We start from the raw sequence: 19,939 nt of genomic DNA on the forward strand, positions 1-19,939 counted from the left end.
AACTGGAATTGTAATGATCACGGCTTTTGGTTGTTTTTTTCTTGTTCCACCAACTTTTAAATCCCAGCTTATCCTAATAACCAATTTATTGCCTGTTTTTTCTTTCCTTTTTAAATACCTGGCAAGAACATCTTTGGTAAGTTTACACATTAGACAACCGAGTTGAATTTGTTTTGTAAGACTGCCTTCACAAATGCTTTGCACAGTTTTTTTTCTCCATTTCACATTTTAGGTATTTCTCTTCTGGCCTTTTACTATTTAAAAATCCTTTATACACTTGAAATGTAGATATTATAAACCTGCAGTATAACCACCAAAATCAGTCTCATTGCAATGATTCTCTATATGTACACTGTGTAAAAGTGATTAAATAATACATGAGGTAATTGATTAAGGACATGAGTAATAAAGCACAAGTGGAAATGACCATCAGCCTCCAGCTGAAGCCGAAGAGGACACCTGCAGGACAGCAGCTGACGGTGCGGGTCAGAATTACACTAATTGATCTCTCTGACATGATATAGTGAACATCCTCCTAACCCCCCCAGTGTCACTCTGATCACTTTTATAAGTGATCATTAGGGTTTTCTCAACATCCTCCCACAATCTTGGGATGAGCTCCTCAGAGTAACTGGTGATATCAAACTGAAGGTGGTCGAGTTTAGAAAAAGAGATAAAATCTAATGACTCATCTGCATCAACAGTTTGGATCAGTCAGATAAAACAAGTCAAGACGGACGTCTGCAAATTCACTTGTGGGAGATTTGCTCGTTAATGGACACGAGATAAAGGATGCAAATCCAGTAATCAGTTGCATGTAGTGAAATAATTAACCACTTTGATTTATTAAGACAGGACGTCTGGCAACATGAATCTTCCTGAGAGTTTCACATTGTGCTCCGACAGGAGAGCTGAAAGAAGCCGTTACTGTCACAAAGTAAATCCAAACTTTCCCCATGCAAACATTTGGACAGAGACGAGTGCAACACAACTTTCAGGAAAAACAAAACGAAACAAACTTAAAATAAAGTCCTGGTCTGACTCCTACAATGCAGGCTTCTTCACACATTTGGTCCGTCCAGGCGCCGCCCACCTAAACACCGGCGCTCCGATTTCTCCAGTGAAGCGGAAACTTAAAGGCACTTCGAGAAAAACAACAAGCAGAGGAGGAAACACAGCCCTCGCCTGCACGTACACAAACAAAGGGGAAGAAAAAAAAAACATGTTTGTTTTGACATGTTTTAATTTACAAAAAAAACAAAACAAGACATTTCACAGCTGAGCCACTTCAACATCTTCTGGATCTGACGACTTTCTATTCAGAGGAATAATGTAGATCCCATTTTTGGCTTCTTTTAGTCTCCACCAACGCCCCAACCTGTACAAAAAGAACAATGGACGGAAGAAAATTGCAGCTTTAAACATGGAAATGAACAGAATGGTTTTAGGATGAAATTAAAAAAAGAAACTGCAGTAAAGACATCAAATCAGACAGTTAGTTGGTAGTTTACCAGCAGTAAAAGTACTGCACGTCTTTTTGTTTTCTCACGTCTTTAAAACGTGACACAATGCAGATGGAGCCCTGCAAGCTGAGCAAACACTGAAATATATCCACGGCACTGTGTCACTGTAATTTAATCACAGAAACTGTATTGGGGAGCCAAACGTCGCTGCAGTGGCCCGAGGTGAACGCACAAGTTCTCGGGAATGATGAGACGCTTCACACTCGAGGTTCTGCCGAGCGTCGGATCAGATTCAGCATCAAAGTCATTTTATTCACTTTGCAGAGATTTAATTGTCTATAAACGCTGATCAAGCGTTCAGCATGTGCAGCCTGTAATCCGACTGAAAACAGGATTATTAATCCAAATTTGGAACTCATATGGAATATCACAATCTCTGATCACGTAATATGAATCTGCAGATTAAAATTCAGCTATTCACACCCTGATTTACTATTTTAATACATTTTGTAAACTTTTGTAAATTTTATTTAATTGAGCAGCTATAATCCTCAAAAACCCCTTTAGCGGATGCCTTTTGAGATAATCTGGCCCTTACAGTGCTGAAATTTGCTCATTTCTGATCTACGGCTTCATTTCATTCGAGATGTGATGTGTCTGTATCGCCATGTCTTGTCTGGGAGAAAACAAAGAATCCTCCACCTCCATATCTTTTTTGTCTCCAGCTGGCAGAAAAAGTAAATCTTTCAAGTGTGACATTATCTAAGAGCGTGTTTCGTGAGTTTCCTTCAGTCGGCTACTGGATTATTCTTTCTGTGATCTCACTTAGAGAAATCACTAAAGTCATGTCTGACATGTTTTCGCCTGTGGCTGAGCCTCTCGAGGTGGAACCACACTGCCATCTAGTGGGCGAGTCATTTAGCTCGAGCCAGCGCCGACACTCATTATCCGTGGGCACCAGAGCCGGAGACAGTTTCTATGGAAACAACGTTACCTGTGCTCCTGTCCGACTCCCGCCACCAAGAAACGACCGGAGCTTGAAAACTTCAGACTGTTGATAAAACCACACTGAGCGGGGGAGAAAGAAAACATGTTTGTTTACACAATCACAGAAGATTCATCAGTTATGACGTGTAGTTAAATGGAAACGGCTTGTGAGAGAAGCAGGGTGCGAGTTGCAGATTACTGAAAACTCAGATCCTTCCAACAGGATGTTAGTTTCATGACTTTAAAAACCTGCAAATTCCTCTCTATTACAAAAAAATGGCCATTTCCACCATGTTTACATTACATTTGCCAAGTATATTTTAATCTGCAGGTAAAAACTGTAAAACACGTAAAATGTTTAGCCCCACTTTAACAAAAAACAAATAAATAAATAAAGGAGGCTTTAACCTCCTGGTTCTAGATTAGTGTCAGTAGAGCAGCAGGTTGAGCTCTTACCACTGGTACACTGAACAGACGCTCAAGTCCGCGGTAACTTTGCCCACATTTCCATACGGTGACCTGCGAATTGTGGGAACCTGCAAGACAAACCATTATCACATCACTATGAACAGAATTAAAAAGAAATTTGAAAACACAGCAACTTCTATCAAATTCTTTAATGAAATCAGAAAAAGCTCATGAAGGAGACTCTCACAGCCAGAGGCACCTGAGGCAACGGTATCCGAGTTGTGAAGCGCCGCCACCGAGGCGACCCAGTGAGGCTGCTCCAGCCCGGCATCGCCATGACAACCGTGAGCCTGCTTCACTGTGCTGAGAGGCTTCTTCTTGTTGACACTCCAAAGAGACAAAGAGCTGAGGTCAATGGAAACAAAAGGGAGCAGAAAAGAGAAACACGATTTAATTCAAGCACAAAATGACAACCGGGTAAGAAACAACAAAAAAAAAAAAAGAAAGAACAGTCACTGAGCTGATTATTGATGCAAAGAACAGCAGATGAAGCGTTACCCGTCATCGGCTCCAGTTATCATGTGCTCTTCGTTGATGAGCTGGATGGAGTCGATGGAGCCCCTGAAGGATTTTATGAAACTATATTAAACTTTACTGGACATGAACACACAAAAAACTTACAAGTAAAGCATGTCATGTAACTTTTCCAAAAGTACTTCAATGAATACTCGTCTTTGTATACAGGACAACTATTCAACGATTGAATAAACGTAGAAGCAGCAAATAAAATGTATAGAAAACACAAGCTGGTCAAGACATGATTTAGTGCAGATGTTGGGTTAAACAACCACAGAAAAGTAATCAAATTACTTTGAGGAGCATATTTAGATTATAATATTAAGTGAGGATGATGCAGTAGCATCTAGCAATACTAAATAACATGCAGTATGCGTCCTTGAGCAAGGCCCTCGGTCCCCATCATTAGGGTTGACAGAAAGTATGTAAATCTAATAAAGCACCTGCCGCCAATGAGGAGAAAACAGAAGCACAAATTTCAAATATAAAAAGGAACTCACTCGTGTCCGTGGAAAACCAGCTGGGACTCCTCGGCTATCTTCCACACCCTCACAGTCCGATCGCGACCGCCTGCAGTCACGCAGCGTTCACGGCTCAGGCTGTCCAGTCCGGTGATGGCATCCTGGTGTCCGAAGCTACAGAGATGCAGAGTACCCGTATGAATGCCACGATCAGCGGCAGAACCGAGGACGAGGAACATTGTTCTCGTTAGTTCACTCACAGAGTTTCCACATAAGCGTTCTCATCCACGTTCCACACTTTGACTGAGCGGTCGTGGGAGGCACTGTACAGATCGTGAGATCCCTTCCTGAACGAAAGACCCTGCGACAAAAGAAAAGGAGGATGTTACTCTGGTGGATTAAACTTGATATATTTACCACCATACTATTAAAAAGGGTGAAGAAATGAGAACGTACCGACACAGGGCCTTTGTGTCCGGTGAATTTATACAGATGTTTACACGTCTCAGCCTCCCAAATCATGATCAGTTTGTTCATGTCGCCGGTGGCCTAAAATACAAACAAACAAACAAACAAGCGCACAAGCATTTCATTTACCAGTTTACTAATGATACTTTCAATAAACTAAGAATCAGTGTAGCGAGCACAACTAACCAGGTATTTCCCATCTGATGATATGGCCATACACAGGATATGGGCTGTGTGCCCAACATGGCGATCCTCCGTCCCCTTCCTTCCACCATGAACTGTGTGCAGTTTCTTGCCACTCTGGACATCCCCTGAAGAAAAAGAAGAGAAAGCGACATGTTCTCTAAGACGGGATAAAGTTTTGTGACTCTTTTTCCCCTGAATGGGAATCAAACACCAGCCGGAGAGGGATTCATTCTACACTGACATTTGATGATGGAGCAGTCTTTGGCAGCAGAGAAGATGCACTTGTCATCTGGTGAGATGACCAGACAGGTAATAGGAAGTTTGTGTCCTCTCAATACTCTGATCTCCGAAGCGTCTGGTGGTATCAGCTGCAAGGTAGAAGACATCACTTGGTTTGACAGAGTCTTTGATTTTTTACAATCATTTCTATACATGCAGCTGCTGAAGGAAACTAAATTTGTACTTACATCTTTGGCAATAAGACGCTGAAGCTTTCCTTTTTGCTCGAGCTGAAAGAAGAATTCAAACACTGACAAGTCAACACAACAGCCTGCAATTATTACCAACATCACAACCTAAATAAATGACAATGTACAACAATAAAGTTTTTCATTTAGATGTATATATATTAAAATAAGAGACGATAAGCCAAAAACAACCCTGTCAGTTATGACAGCTTGCCATGTTGCTGCAAAACTAAATACTCAGAGGTTGATATATATAAATACGGTGCTTAGACTCGTTTAATGATTTCACAGAAGCTATAGAGTTGCAACGATCAGTCAAAAGAGAAAATTACTCAGACAATTCAAACAAATGGAAACAGAACATGAAATCTTAAATGTTTCATTAACCTGGTTTACACTGACATCAGCGACTCAATGTTAGTTGCTTTTGTTTACATGGTTATCAAAAGACCAACAATCAATAGCAAAATTATGAGGAACGCTAAAAGGCTAATTGCACTTCTGCAAACTAAACAGAGGAGCATGAAGCTGCCTTTGGATTTTGGTAAATATTAGTGAACATAAGGACATTTTGATGCCCTACGAGTTAATTTCTTAGAAATAGATTCAACATTTTTAATAGATGGTTATTGGTTAAATGACAAAGAGATGCAGTTTTCAAACAAGGATAAAGTCCAACCGAATGCATATTGTGACTGAAATTGCAGAAACCTGAAAGTAAAATATAATGAGAGGAAAAGTAAATTTTTCCAATCAAAAGACTTCTTTATCCACTCCTTCAGAAAACTAACCACTTCTTCCTGAAGTCTTCCTGCAACCAGGTCCGTCTCGAAGGCGTCTTCTTCTGCTTTATCTTCCTCTGATAACAACAACAAATCTTGTTATTATCCTCGTCGTCTCGCCGTTACAGCTTCATAAAGTTACCTGACATTTATAACACAAGCTTACCTTCATGCTTCAGCTGCTCCAGATAAAGTTTAGCTAATCTCAGCTTCTTCTCCTGCGGTGTCTCCTCATATTCAATGTCCTCATTGGTCTTTTTCTTCTTGGGCACTGTGGAGCTGAAAGACGAAAACAAGCATATCTATAAACCAACTCGACAAAATATGAGCATCAGACAGGAGAAAAACTAAAGGAGTACAACGCTCTTTTTTTTTTTTTACTTATCTTGTTTTTAATGAAACAGGATAAATGTATAATTAAAGACAATCAAATAAGTGCACAAGATAAAGGACAACAATTATGACCGGATGGTTTATTGAAAAGTAGTACGATTTTGAAGTTCATCCTTTGACACACAGGATACAGGTGTGATGTGCTCTGCCCTCTTTGTGTTGGATGAACTGTAACTATCGAATTGTATTTATTATAGTTTTTATCGAGGCTTGTAACACATCATTACAATAACCCAGCCTTCTGAAAATAATCGCATTAATGTTTCTCTGAATCTTTTTCAGTTAAAAATCCTTTAATTCATGCACAATTCTTCAAATAGTGTTAAGCAAGTTTTGTTTATTGCTGTCATTCACTGACACCGATATATAGAGCTGTGTATCATATGCCCAATTATGATAGATGTTGTAATGTTCCATGATCTGAGCTAGAGAAGCATGTAGATGTTAAATAAAAGAGGCCCAAGAATGGAGCCTTGAGGAATCCCACAAGTGATTCTCATATGCTTAAATTCATGATGACCCATTGACACGAAATAGTACATGTCCTACTGACTTTTAACCTTTCCTCTCTAGGGCCAAAAACAATTCCTTGAACCATCATTTTGTGAAACCAGAAAACACAAGCGATAAGTTATAAACAACTTAAATGACCACATGAGAAACACACCTCTCTGCCTCAGAATCGCTGGAAATCTCTTCGTTGTATTTAGAAGATGGTTTCTTTGCTCGTACTTCAACTGAGCCTCCGGCAGCCTGATGGGGAAGGTTCCAGAGAGGGTCAGATGGATGAGAAATGACTCTTTAAAGTGTGAAACTACAACAGGTAGGATGAGGTGAGCAGCCTTTAGCTCCCCTGCTAACACTTCAGCTTTCCTACCTTTCGTTTCGGCACCGCCGTGTTCTTCCCCCTTTTGGCTGATTTGGGGTTTTCCTTCCCTTTTATAAAAAATGACATAGTGACGTGTTCAAAAAAAAAAACACAGAAAGAAGCTGTAATCACAGTAAACTCTTTAACTTGCTCCTGCAGTCAACATTAGACCCACATGTGTCTCGTGCAACCAACCTAGGAAGTGAATGTTGCAGCTGTCCGCACGCTGATTAGCTATTTTCACCCAGGTCCCGCCTTTTGTAGAATCTCTGCATTTTGATTGGCTGAAGTGAAACATCAACCGAACAGGAAGCAGTACTGATGTGAAATACTTCCCTCGGGGAATACGGTTTCGCAGCTTCGTTCCGGACATTATTGCAAATATAATATGCGTTTTCCTTTACATTAAACATAGACACACGTGAACCACACGGAGTAGGAGGTAAAAATAGGAAGGGTATTTCGCTTGAGTTTGAAGCGAAATGTGTGGTGCGACTGATGAAAAAAAGCCATAATCACATGAGGATCTATGTACTGCACTACTGCAGTAGTACTACTACTTCCTCTACTACGCAGTGTGTACTGTGAAGTCTTTGTCCTCACAGTGTTTTCAGTGAGTCGTGGAGGTAAACCCAAGCGGCCAGGTGAGGCTGACATTACTACATTTTCACACGGGTTTTTTTTCCATCATGGTGTTACTCAGACGCAGTTTGCATCACTGAGCTGGGGGCTATAAGAAGTGTTCTGGGAGGGGGCGTCGGGGGGAGGAGGAGGGTGGTGTTGGTGTGTGCAGTGTGAACTGGAAAAAAACCCAAAACATTAACATCTTGTTTCAGATGAACACGTCTATAAGAGGCGTCCGTGCGTCGCCAAGTGACTGAAAAAGTTTGACTCCTAAGTTTGAGTGCATCTTCCCATCCAGAGAGGAAGCAGATCCTCACAGGTCGACCTCCCCCCCCCCCCTCCACACACACACACACACACACACACACACATCCACTCACCACCACCACCACACTCTTAGCAGCTCTTCCCCACCCTCCATGCCACCGAAGAGAGACGCCGGAACGACTCCAGCACTGCCGCCGGTGAAGATGATCAAGATCGGCGCACATGTGCAGGAGTTTGGCTGCGATCCAGTGGAGGAGAAGTACCGGCTGCCCGAGGAGCCCAGCTACTCTCCTCTCCCCAACCAGGAGGTGAGAAGCTCCAAGAGTGCATCAACACAACTTTTTGCAAAAACAAAAAGAAGTATTCCCGTGCACGTGAATATTGTCTCTCTTTCTCTTCATTTCCCCCTTTTCATTCTGGCAGCACGAAAGCCTTGATTTTGATGAAGAAAACATTGCAAGTGCAGGAATCAGAACAGACACCATCAGCCTCCTCATGAAAATCGAGCAACTGCAGGCACAACTCAAATATGAGCGCAGATGTAGGATTCTGGCAGAGAGAGAGCTGAGGGAACTCAAAGGTGTGTGAAAAGTCTCTCATTATCTTAAGAAACTCAAGCTCACAGTGAAGTGATTGAAGCCCAATCAACGCTGTAGCTGGGATTTTTTTTTCATTCATTGTTGTTTTGTCACATATTTTTTTGTAAATTTGCTTGAATTTAGTGACACAAAGTTGAGTTTAAATGACGTGATAACACATTTGAACGTCAGTGAGTAATCTAATTAAAAGTTGTTAATTGAAAGAGTGATATAAAGAACCATATCATTTGATAATGCTTACAGGATATATAGTGTTTTATTGTTATAGGTTGATAGCCTAAACCAAGGGTGTGTGATTATTGTGGGGTAGATAACGGCATGTTATCACCGTGAGTTCGATAAAGGCATATCCTATTGTCGAGGGGGACCATACGAAAAACTAGGACTTCTTTGGCGGGCCAAAGCACGAGTTCGATTTGAAAATAATAATAATGTGGATAAAGCGATGCCCACAACGATGAACTGCATAGACCACCAAAGTAAGACGACCACCTTCAAAATGAAAGCGAAGGAGTTGGATTGCATGCAGTGATCATCAGGTCAGTTCCTAAATGCAAATTGTGATATCGGTCTCCAGTGGAAGGGGCTGGAATATAACCAATAAATATTTCAGCGGAGAGGTTGTCGTCCAAGAATCATCCTACATGTATTTACAGACACATAGAATACAACTAATTTACACTACTTATATGTTGCATATTTTAAAAACATCTGTAAATAAATCGAAAGTACTATCTCGACTAAATACATTTTCAGTTTTAAATCAGTTTAAGATGCTGAAAGAGGTAAAGAAAGTATTTGTTCATCACTGAGGGAGATTGAATTAGTAAAGGTGAACCGAAGTATTGGATATTGCGGCTCCTCACAGCCTGCAGGAGAAGTATGCTTTTGTCATTTCAGTAGTTTAAAAAAAAACAAACAACAAATCTGGCCTTGAAGCCTTGGCAGAAATGTACTTCACTAACTAATTCCAAACTTTCTGCAGAGATGAACACTCTTATGATGCAGATGAGACACACGGCGCATGAACTGCGAGTCACTCTGGATCACGTTCTCCAAGGAGAAGAAGCATCAGTTGCACCACCAAACTCCGATGAGGGTGTTGCTTTCTTGGCCGACGCTGAGATGGGAGCTGCTCACAATATACCAGAGGTCAGTATCTGCTGGATGCTTCTTGTCTCTTTTAAAAAAAATTCAAAATGTTGGCAGATTGCTTGTCTCATTTACTTTATTTTTCCCCCCCAAAACATCTTTGTAGAACTCTGTATAAGTGCTCATTTTTAAGACATGCGTTGTTTTGAGGGAGATTGAACAACTGTTAAAAAAATCGTAAATAAAAAAAACTTCCGTGTCAATTCAGTCAGTGAAATTCCCAAATTAAGAGCTAATATTCTTCACTTTCAGGATGACCTCGACTTCCTCTATCTCGCTGAGAATCTCCAAGTGCCTAAAAAGCTTTACGAGCGCATTGCAGAGATCCCCGACTACAAGAAGTACACGTCGGCGCTGCTGATGATTCTTTTCGACAGAGAAACACTGGCCACGCACTCCCTGCAGGGCCGGAGGAACGCCTTCACAGGAGAGGATTGCCACAAGCCACAACTCCCACCTGACATCCTGAAAAGTATAATTGGTAAGCTAAAGTACATCTCATGTTATTGAGGCAACAAACATTTTCCAACTCTTACTATTCCTATCCTGTCTTAAAATGGGTGTTTCTGCCTCTTTTTCCAAGACAGTTCGACAGCTCTAAAAATTCAATTTGCTTTCTCTTCTTTCAAGATCACGTCACTGTCAAGTTTGGTGTCGACAACAGCCAGATAAAAACCGCCATCCGCACAAAGCTGAATAACGAAGACAAATTATTGAAGAAGAGACTTGGTTTGGGTAAATCGGAACCCAAAAACCTGACGGATCAAAGCTTTTGTCGAGACGCTGCCCTTCTGCCTGAAAACGGAGCGATGTCGAGTGACTCGCACTTATAGCGTCTCCGGCCTGCCTTCACCTGTTTGTCACTGGGTTTTCATGTCTGATGGAAACATATGACTGGTCTTATTTAATTTGTTATGCATTGCAATATGGTCTAAGTATGATAGAACTGAAGTCTCAATGATTTAAAAAAAAAATAAAAATAAAAAGGTGTCTTTTTTTTTTTTTTTTAATTCTTGCTGTGTTTCAGAATGGCTGTGTTAGGGACCTAGTGTGTGACGTTCATGTTTGACAGGCATTTATATTTTCGAAGAAGTAACATTTGTATTAGTAAGTAGGACATTCTAATGTCGCAATATAATAAAGGACCTTGTTTGTACCTTGTTCATGATCAACTGTGCTTTACAAGAAGTGACACTGTGGTTCTAGATGCATTTGCACTCTCACCTTATGCTGTAAATGATAACTCTTCCTTCCTCCTCAATGTGTTAATCACATCTGTTGTCGGTATGTAGGAGCCAATAAACTTTTGAAGCCTGAATTCTCTCGACTGTTCCTTCATCGCAGTAAAGTACAATATGCTCTCTCACACTAGTTTTACCTCAGGAGCAGCCTGCAGAGGTCAGTGTCAATCCCTCTTTCGGGCTTTCCTGCAGGCCGTTATGCAAAGTTCAAGGTTTTTGCCACTGGAAAAAGACTTGTGTCTGTGTTTTTATCTACATTGTGGAAACCTACAATTACATTTTTGTGGGAAACATGAATCCAGGTTATGGAGGAGGGTTTCAGTTTTAAGACTTACAATGGGAAAATATTACATTAGACTAAGGATGCAATATAAGCCTTTTTGTTGTGGGAGGTGTGTTCACAGAGTGATATTAAATGATCTTGTTCACATCAGAAAAATGAAAAATTTGGGTGGTAGTTATGTCTGAATATGAGCAGTACAATGGCCCTTTAGGGATAAAGTAGGGTGTGTGTTGCTAATCACAAATTGGGGAGTTATGCCACGGTGGGGACAAATATTTATAAGTCCCCATGAGGAAAATCAGATTTTTACACAAAGACACAGATTTTAAAGCTGTTCCATGTTTTGGAGTTGGTCAAGAAGTAGTTGCAATGGAGTTCAAAAGTCAGTCTGAAAGAAATGGTAGTGATTCAATGTGATGTCGCCATAAGTTATTGAAACATAATACGTTTTTGTCTTTCAGCCTGAGTGCATACTAACCAGTGGGGACTCATTTCACCTGGGAGAGAAAATGAAAATCCCCAGAACGAAAATCAATAATCATTGATGTGAAGGAGAGAGAGGAGAGAGAGAGAGAGAGAGAGAGAGAGAGAGAGAGAGAGAGAGAGAGAGAGAGAGAGATGAATGTACTGAACTAATCCAACTAATGCTTTATTGTCCTCATTCTCACAGAAGCCGTGGAGAATAAAGGAGCGTGTGTCACAACATGGACAGTGGTCAGTGTGTGACAGCCACGGCCACATACGGACTGCTGAAAGACATCATGGCTCATGTCAGTGGGTGGTGGATTGATGCAGTCATCTCCTGTGAACAGCCACCGGAAGCTGGCTCCTCCCTGTGTCCATCCTCTTCCTCCAACTGCAAGTGATGTCTCTCTCTCTCTCTCTCTCTCTCTCTCTCTGGCACTATCAGTTCTCTCCGGGGGTTCCCTTTCTCCAGACACGTGCATTTGGGAAATCTGCTGTTTTCATGAGAATTTGCAGAAGAACACAGATCCTGATGGATCTTTGAAAGCTGGAGCAGCATTTTGATGCACCTGGATTCAACATCTGGGTGCTGAGTTTCATATTATTTGCAAGGTTTGACAGATAAGACTTATCATCATGTTTTGGAAATATTCAGCCTCAGGAGAACATTTTGGAGGACCGACAGACAATTTTCAAAATGTAAGCAGTACTTGGTAAGTTTTCACACATAGTTTTCTTCTTCTTCTTCTTTTAAAACAGAAAGACAATTAAGAAATAATTAAGAAAACCTCTACAAAATGATAAATCTTTATAAGTAAAAGTACACTAGCAAAGTTTTTTGTTTTTTTGTACCTTCCCTTCCTGTTGGGTACCGACTTCAAATGAAAAAGGAGTTTTTGTGATTTTAAAACAAGTAGTGAAACACATGGATGCATGTTTTACAAGGAAGGCGCAGACAAATACATGCAGAAATGTAATGCGTCTACAAACGTGATAAAAATAACAAACATATTTGAAGCCCTGTAATAAACATGCACAATGATGCTGCGAGTATAAAATATGGAAAATATTTTGAAATAATACACTTGAACTTATTTAATGAACTTTTTCCATCTAGTACCCAATCAAATGTAACGGTAGCCTATTTTCATTCCTGCTCTCTCAGACAGGATTAGCAGATGAAAGTCATTTTATCCCAATTATTGCAAACGTTTGATAATTGCAAATATTTGCCCGCCTTTTTATTTCGCTTGTAGGATATTCTTAGGCCAATTGTGCTTTTTCACAACGTGTCTATTTAACCTTATCAGCTGTTTATGGCTTGAAAATTGTGAATTTCGGGACCATCACTGATGAGTGGACTTCTTTTCTCTTTCATAAGAGTACTAATAGTGAAGAATAGCAAGAGATCCTAAATTATCTGCATGTTTTGTATTGAACACATCACAGAGCCTTTTAGTGAATTAAATATATGTGGGATGACTTCGCGGCTGAACATGTTGAACCCGCTCAGCTGTAAAACATGGGCCTGGAGGATGTAGAATAGGCCTGAGCTGCAAACTGAAACAAAAACGAGGGCGCCCTTACATAATGTGTATGAGAATGTACATGCACCAGTCCCTCCTGAGGATAAATCACAGCACAAATGTGGCCTGCCAATAGCTGTCCACCAGAGAAGATTACAGCAGCGGAGAGCATCAGTGGATCACTGGCAGAAAGCGAGCTCAAGTATTTAGGACACTGCATCCTCCACGGTCATACATCCCAAACCTGATTAGAACGAGATGAGTGGATTGATGCAATGGAAGCAGCGCAGATGTGTGAAAGCATTGCATTGTCTACAGAACTCATAAGTGTAATATACAGTACTTGTAGATTTGTCCAGCGTTTTGAGGTCAGACCTGGGCTGCTGAGACGCTTCCTCTTTGATGGCACACAGCGGGGTGACACTGAACACATACTAATCAATGCAGCCGGCTCCCTGCAGCTGGGCTGAAACAAGCACACTCATTATCTTTCATTTCTAAAGGATGGAGATGGATGGAGGAGAGACAGGGCATCCTCCATGAATTATTCCAATTGATCATGTCTCCTCCTCAGCAAAGAGAGAGTGTCCTTTCCTTAATGTTCCCACAAACAATCTAAATAGTTATTGATTTGCTTGCATGTGTGTCTTCCTGCGCTGCAATTTTCCAGTAGATATCCCTGGATGTTCATATCCATACACGTTCTGTTAGACTTTAGTGGGAGGAATGATCCTTGATGATACACTGAAGGTGAATTCATTGTCCAGCAGTATATATTTAATGCCCATTGTGACTCAGGTTAACTTTCATGTTGTGTTGATTCATCATGAGGCTGAAAACGCTGCGTGATTAAAGCCCTGCCACACAAACTGAAGATATTGATTTTAAACAGTTACCAGGGTTCTAAAGGTTGAATTATTTTGAGTCTTAATTTCCTGTGAGTTCACTGAACAACAGAGCAACATAAAGGGAAGTAGAAACTGGCTTTTCTTAACCGGATGTTACTGATCAGTTCCTAGAAATCACATCATGTAAACATAAGTGGAATTATACTAAATCAAATATAAAAACAACCCAGTAACTGAGTAGTACATTGGCTGACATAATACAGATAGTACATATGGAAACATACAAAAAATTTAAATAAAAACACCAATGATCAAGTATTTTCACAGTGTATGAAACAAAACAACTCCAATTTATAGATGCAGTGAGGAAGGACAAAATGTTCCTTTAACCATTTGCATGCTTTATCCAGACTCGGGGAGGGATTGACTTACCGGAACAAAACACAAGCTGCACGTGCCCCACTTTATCACAGAAGAAATACAGAGCAGCAATCAACTACCACAGTTCAGAGTTACCAATAAACCTTCAATCATACCTTTGGATTATGAGAGGAAGGGGGAGTACCACTGTTCAATCAGGATTTTTTCTTTTCATGTTAACAGAACATCCTTTTTTAACATGCGCATTCTTACTAAGAACACACAAATAGGCAAGTGATTATCTAGCGGCGGCAGTCCCTCTACTCTCAATAAAGCTTTATAAAAACTCTGTTTGGTTTTACCGCCTGCAAACTCCTCCTGCATGCCAACATGTAGCAGAAAGCTGTTTTGATTCCCCCTCAAGTGTAAAAGCAGCAAAAGCAGGAATTCCAAAATTAGAGGAAGAATTGAATGTAAACACGAGGCACTTGGGGCTTCAAGGACCAAGTTGCCACAAATACAACTTTGAAGCACGTTGCTCTGCAGCTGCTGAATGTATGAAGGAGTGAATCTTTGTTCAGAGATTTTATTTTATGCTGAAAAGTGATTAAATGCAATGTTGTGTGCAAAGGTTAATTAAAATGCTTCAAGTTACCTAAATAAATAAATAAATAAATAAATAAATAAATAAATAAATAAATAAATAAATAAATAAATAAATAAATAAATAAATGTTTGATGTTAAAATCCTGTTTGTATTTTAGTTCAGTTACTGCAAATGATGACTTCTTTGTTTTTTCTTTCTTTCAGGAATAAAGAGTGTTTAATCCCATGTCTGAAGGAGCCTCATCACTGAGTCATGGAGGAATGTGGAATACAGATTTGTACATTGAAACCTTTATTATGAATCATGGAGGCGACCAGCTCATATCTGACCCCCGAATATAACGACAGCGCAGCTGCGTGGGCTCCGGCGCCCTCTGCCCCCAGCAGACAGCTGGGCACTCTTCCCAACCGCCAGACACAATTCAAGGACGTGACGGGGATATTTTTCATGGTGACCCTGAACGTCTTGGCACTCCTGGCCAACACCGCTGTCCTGGTGGTCGTCATCAAAGCGCCTCACCTCAGGAAGTTTACCTTCGTGTGCCACCTCTGCGCGGTGGACCTGCTGTGTGCCATTTTGCTGATGCCTCTCGGCATCGTGTGCAGCTCCCCGTACTTCGCCGGCGTGGCGTTCACCGTGCTGGAGTGCCAGGTCTACGTGTTCCTAAACGTGATCCTCATCGCCGCCTCCATCTTCACCATCACGGCCATCAGCGTGGAGCGTTACTACTACATCGTCCACCCCATGCGCTACGAGGTCAAGATGACACTGAAGCTGACCGCAGCCGTGATGGTGATGGTGTGGGTGGCTTCTGCCCTGCTGGGCTTGTCCACTGTGTTTGGGTGGTCGTCTTACAGCAGCCTGAGCTCCATCAGCGCTGCACACTGCTCCCTGCACTGGAGCCACAGTGACCACAGGCGCATTTTCTCAGTGCTCTTCAGCATCAGCTGTTTCTGTCTGCCAGCTGGTGTCATTTTTGCCGTCTACTGCAACGTGTATAAGGTGGCCCGGGTGGCTGCTCGGCAGCACGGACCTCTGCCCTCCTGGACAAACAGCCAGCACAAGCATCGTTCTGACTCGATAAACAGCCAGACTACTATAATCACAACTCGCAATGCTCCCCGCAGGATTATGCGTGACCGGCCTTTTGGCGGTGGAAAAGCCGCCCTCACCCTGGTCGTTATTGTTGGCCAGTTTCTGATCTGCTGGCTGCCTTACTTTGCCTTCCACTTCCATTTGATGCTCGATGCAACGCCGCACGTCCCCGACGGCCTGGGGGAGGCAGTCACCTGGTTGGCGTACTCCTCCTTTGCGATCAACCCTTTTTTCTACGGGCTTCTCAACCGGCAGATCAGAGAGGAGCTTTGTAAGCTGAGGCGCTGCTACTCGGCGCGGCCGACGGAGCTGGCCGTTTCCAGCCACGAGGGTTCAGCCCATGAGAACTTCATGCAGTTCCTCCACAGGACCAGCTGCACACTGGAGACACGTGCAAGCTTTGCCACGTCCAGTCCCAGGAGCACTCTGGATCAAACTGGGCAGGCGGCTTTCAGGATACCAGGACAGATCCCCGAGGAGTTCACATAGATGTGTTGTGCCCCAGCTGAAGTAACCTGCTCAGTATAAAGGACCGACATGAGCGCTGCGTTACTTTATATCTGTAACATATATATAGATATGACAAATTATTGTCTTTTCAAATTTGACGTGCTTTTAATATCTAAAGTTGCAACCTGAAAGTTGATGGATTTGCTTAATTCTGTTTCTGTGGAAAAAGTGATAGTGAGACTTTATTCTTACTGCTGAAGTATAGTCGCTGTAGACTTTTCAAATAAAGAATGATGAACACAAATATGACATTTTTAATTGAAAAATCACAATTAGGTCAAAATCTGCATTGATTTTTGTCTCACAAAGGATGTGTTCATTTATTTCTTTTCAAAATTTCTACATTTTGAAAACCACTTGTTTTTTTTATAAAATGTTTGACTCCAGGGGAGACCCCCTTTGTAATGATGATAAAATCCTATGTTTTCAAGATGTATTTATGTTTCAGTAATCCATGTATATATTATTCATCATACAGAAATAAGAGAGACATTCATCTTTTGTTCTAAGATTTGTTATTCTTATTGACATAAATGAGCAAATAAATATCAGGATCATTGACTTACTATACATCAAGTCTGAGTCATTCGTACATGTATGCTATTCAAACATTTACTTATTTTGTATTTTCTGTACATTATATTATATACAACAATAGTAAAAAACAAATTCTCTTTTAACTTGAAAATATCTATTTCTGTTTTTCTACAGACATTTGTTTTGCAGTGTCAGGAAATCACAAACAACATTTTCTGCAATCTATATTTGATAAACAATCAACTACAATCACTCATATTAAATATATTATATGTTAAAAATATCTCTGAATAGGAGAAATATTCCAGAAAAGGTTTTAATGTTTTGCTCATTTGATGCACCACTATGATAATACAGTATCCTGAGTTATTTAGGGAAGAAAAGTAGCTCAAGATGACTTTTTGAACAACAAGTATATTACAAGAGGAAGATATTGTTGCGTACGCTGTAACTTGCACTAGTTTTATATGCACACTGTGTGTCACGTCACAACGGTGTTAAAACACAATGGTACTCATGTGAAGCATCACCATTTTCTTAATTTTCGTAAATTCTGAAAACCTTGCATGAGCCACACCTGTCCCAACATCAGGGCCACTTAAATTTACTTGATCATTTTGAATTTACAGGGAATCTTGTCAAATTAGGTCTCTTACCCGGTAAATTGGTTAAAAAGTGGCTTCTTTGTTTAAGTGGCCTGGAATGCACAAATACGTTGCACGAATGAAGATATTACTTTCTATCAAACCTACAAAAGGACACGCCACAGCACTGTTTTGTTCCAGCATGCTGATGTTTTCCTGTTTCACGTTTTGTCTCTGGGTGGTCAAGCTTTGTCTCTCTGGGTCCCGACCTTCATGTTCTACATGTGTCCATTCATGAAACGCCTGCAACTGAGACTGAGTCCAGTTAACACATCATTATGTAAGGAGAAAATGCCAGGTCATAACAAATGGAGAGGTTGTTTTTAATACTCTCTTAATATGCATATGCAGACATATTCTGTCCATTTGTATAAATCCTGTCTTGATAAAAAAAATAATAATTATGGTATATGCAGGTTTGTTCCTATTTAAACAAGGTCATCCATGAAGTTGACCCAAAATCCATCATTCCAGACATTTTGATTGTCTAGTTTTGATGTTCATTCAGCAAATACTTTGAGGGAATTTGTGTCTCTCCCACACAGATTAGACTTAAAGGATAACCTCGGACAAACACGAAGATAAGTTGTGACAAACGAAAAGAACATGCTGAACTATATTTGTGTGGAACCTGTAAACACCACTGAGAGATATGAGCATAAATCCCCAAATCACTACAATGATTACCAAGAAAATTGTATAAAAATAACCTCTGCTTTGCTGTCTGGTATAGCTCTGATGCTTCTTTTCACTGGGATGCAGCAAAAAACATTAATATGAACCTGGAGTACAGTGACTACATGAACACAGGCACGCACGCACAGCCAAGCACGGCAGCTGAAATCCAATTTACAGACATCTGGATATGTTAAAAGCAAGATAACGCTGGGCTGTTTTATGGTCTCTGGCAGTAAACACATTCACGCAAGTGCTGCAGAGTATCAGTGCAACTCTGATAACGGCGCAGCCAAGTGTTGTCATCAAAGCCAATGGAATAAAAGAACAATCTGTGATGTGCATTAACAGCAGGAAAATATCACACAACACTTGACTGGAGATTTGCTGTGCACAGATAGACACTGCACGAGTGATATCGTGAACACTCTCCCATTACCAAATGCAGAAATTTAAATAATATACTGTTTTATAATAAATCATAATTGTAAAATAAGAATAAAAAATCTATTGGTTTACTTTAGGACGATCAGAATATTGAGTTGCTCAGCAGAAAAGAATAGAATGGAGTTTTAAAGACGATAGATTGAACAGGAATCTCAACCTACCTGCCAGTCAATACATGTCATCAACAATGGTTGCTGCTCTCTGGATGTGATATGTATTTCATAAACAATGATATCAGTGTTAAACATTGACATGCTACCAGGTTTGATCTCCCACCGTCTGATTTATTACATCTTTATCCTGTTGAGGGTTAAGGGGACTGACCAGCAAACTGTGTGTCACACGCACGCACGCACGCACGCACGCACGCACGCACGCACGCACGCACGCACGCACGCACGCACGCACGCACGCACGCACACACACACACACACACACAAACACAGGAAAATTTTGGACTGTTTTCAACTGTGGACAACTAATGTGGATCACCTTCATTACACTTTGCAATATTTGCTCTACTGTACTGTACTGTACTGTACTGTACTGTACTGTACTGTATGTGTCTTGCTGATGCTTTGGATGCTGTGAAAAACAACATATAAATTATATTTCCATTGGATGTATTTGACGCCGCCATAAATTAGGACGTCATGATTTTGACATTCAGTTTGGATTAGATGTTGGGTTAAAAGCTGTAAACAATTTGCGAAATATTTCTGATGATTTCATACAGTTTGTGGAATGTTGAAGAAGTGGTTTGTACTTTTGCTGTCGTGGACCTTAGAGCCTTTCTGTGTGGAGTTTGCATGTTCTCACGGTGCATGTGAGTTTCCTCTGTCCATCGGGGTGAATTATTGTCCGTCTCTCTGAGTGTTGAACAGGTGATGGAGAAAGTGAAGAAGATAAATGAATAAATCGAGAGACTTTTCCACTTTTTTCCACTAGTAGTGAAGTGAGACCCTTGAAAGTTTAGGTCTTAGGATGTTAAGATGTCACA

General features: G+C 40.8%; 3 protein-coding genes across 6 annotated transcripts; 2 read left to right on the plus strand and 1 right to left on the minus strand.

The window, feature by feature from the left end:
• Positions 1-808: 808 nt before the first annotated feature.
• rrp9 (ribosomal RNA processing 9, U3 small nucleolar RNA binding protein) lies at positions 809-7,282 on the minus strand. 2 transcript variants are annotated; one of them, XM_080461795.1, is made up of 15 exons: positions 7,069-7,282; positions 6,859-6,944; positions 5,965-6,077; positions 5,808-5,875; positions 5,017-5,058; positions 4,791-4,917; positions 4,550-4,674; positions 4,352-4,444; positions 4,156-4,256; positions 3,935-4,069; positions 3,417-3,479; positions 3,106-3,263; positions 2,907-2,986; positions 2,458-2,531; positions 809-1,378 (listed from the first exon to the last, which is right to left on the minus strand). In XM_080461795.1, exons 1-15 carry the CDS (start codon positions 7,144-7,146, stop codon positions 1,273-1,275), a joined length of 1,449 nt encoding a protein of 482 aa, XP_080317921.1. In that variant the 5' UTR covers positions 7,147-7,282; the 3' UTR covers positions 809-1,272. The 2 variants fall into 2 exon arrangements, with proteins under 2 accessions (XP_080317921.1, XP_080317922.1); XM_080461796.1 differs by having other exon boundaries at positions 3,118-3,263; positions 7,069-7,263.
• A 94-nt stretch (positions 7,283-7,376) lies between these two features.
• LOC308108150 (uncharacterized protein) lies at positions 7,377-11,017 on the plus strand. 2 transcript variants are annotated; one of them, XM_080460903.1, is made up of 6 exons: positions 7,377-7,703; positions 7,896-8,258; positions 8,374-8,530; positions 9,535-9,701; positions 9,954-10,182; positions 10,332-11,017. In XM_080460903.1, exons 2-6 carry the CDS (start codon positions 8,103-8,105, stop codon positions 10,532-10,534), a joined length of 912 nt encoding a protein of 303 aa, XP_080317029.1. In that variant the 5' UTR covers positions 7,377-7,703; positions 7,896-8,102; the 3' UTR covers positions 10,535-11,017. The 2 variants fall into 2 exon arrangements, with proteins under 2 accessions (XP_080317029.1, XP_080317030.1); XM_080460904.1 differs by having other exon boundaries at positions 7,404-7,703; positions 7,982-8,258.
• Positions 11,018-11,935: 918 nt separating this feature from the next.
• Positions 11,936-17,205, plus strand: LOC308109014 (putative G-protein coupled receptor). 2 transcript variants are annotated; one of them, XM_080462352.1, is made up of 2 exons: positions 11,936-12,403; positions 15,235-17,205. In XM_080462352.1, the coding sequence occupies exon 2, from the start codon at positions 15,335-15,337 to the stop codon at positions 16,613-16,615; it is 1,281 nt and encodes a 426-aa protein (XP_080318478.1). In that variant the 5' UTR covers positions 11,936-12,403; positions 15,235-15,334; the 3' UTR covers positions 16,616-17,205. The 2 variants fall into 2 exon arrangements, with proteins under 2 accessions (XP_080318478.1, XP_080318479.1); XM_080462353.1 differs by having other exon boundaries at positions 12,119-12,389; positions 15,235-17,199.
• Positions 17,206-19,939: the final 2,734 nt, after the last annotated feature.

The sequence above is a fragment of the Lipophrys pholis genome (genome assembly GCF_963383615.2).
Source record: "Lipophrys pholis genome assembly, chromosome: 4".
Taxonomy (NCBI): Eukaryota; Metazoa; Chordata; class Actinopteri; order Blenniiformes; family Blenniidae; genus Lipophrys; species Lipophrys pholis.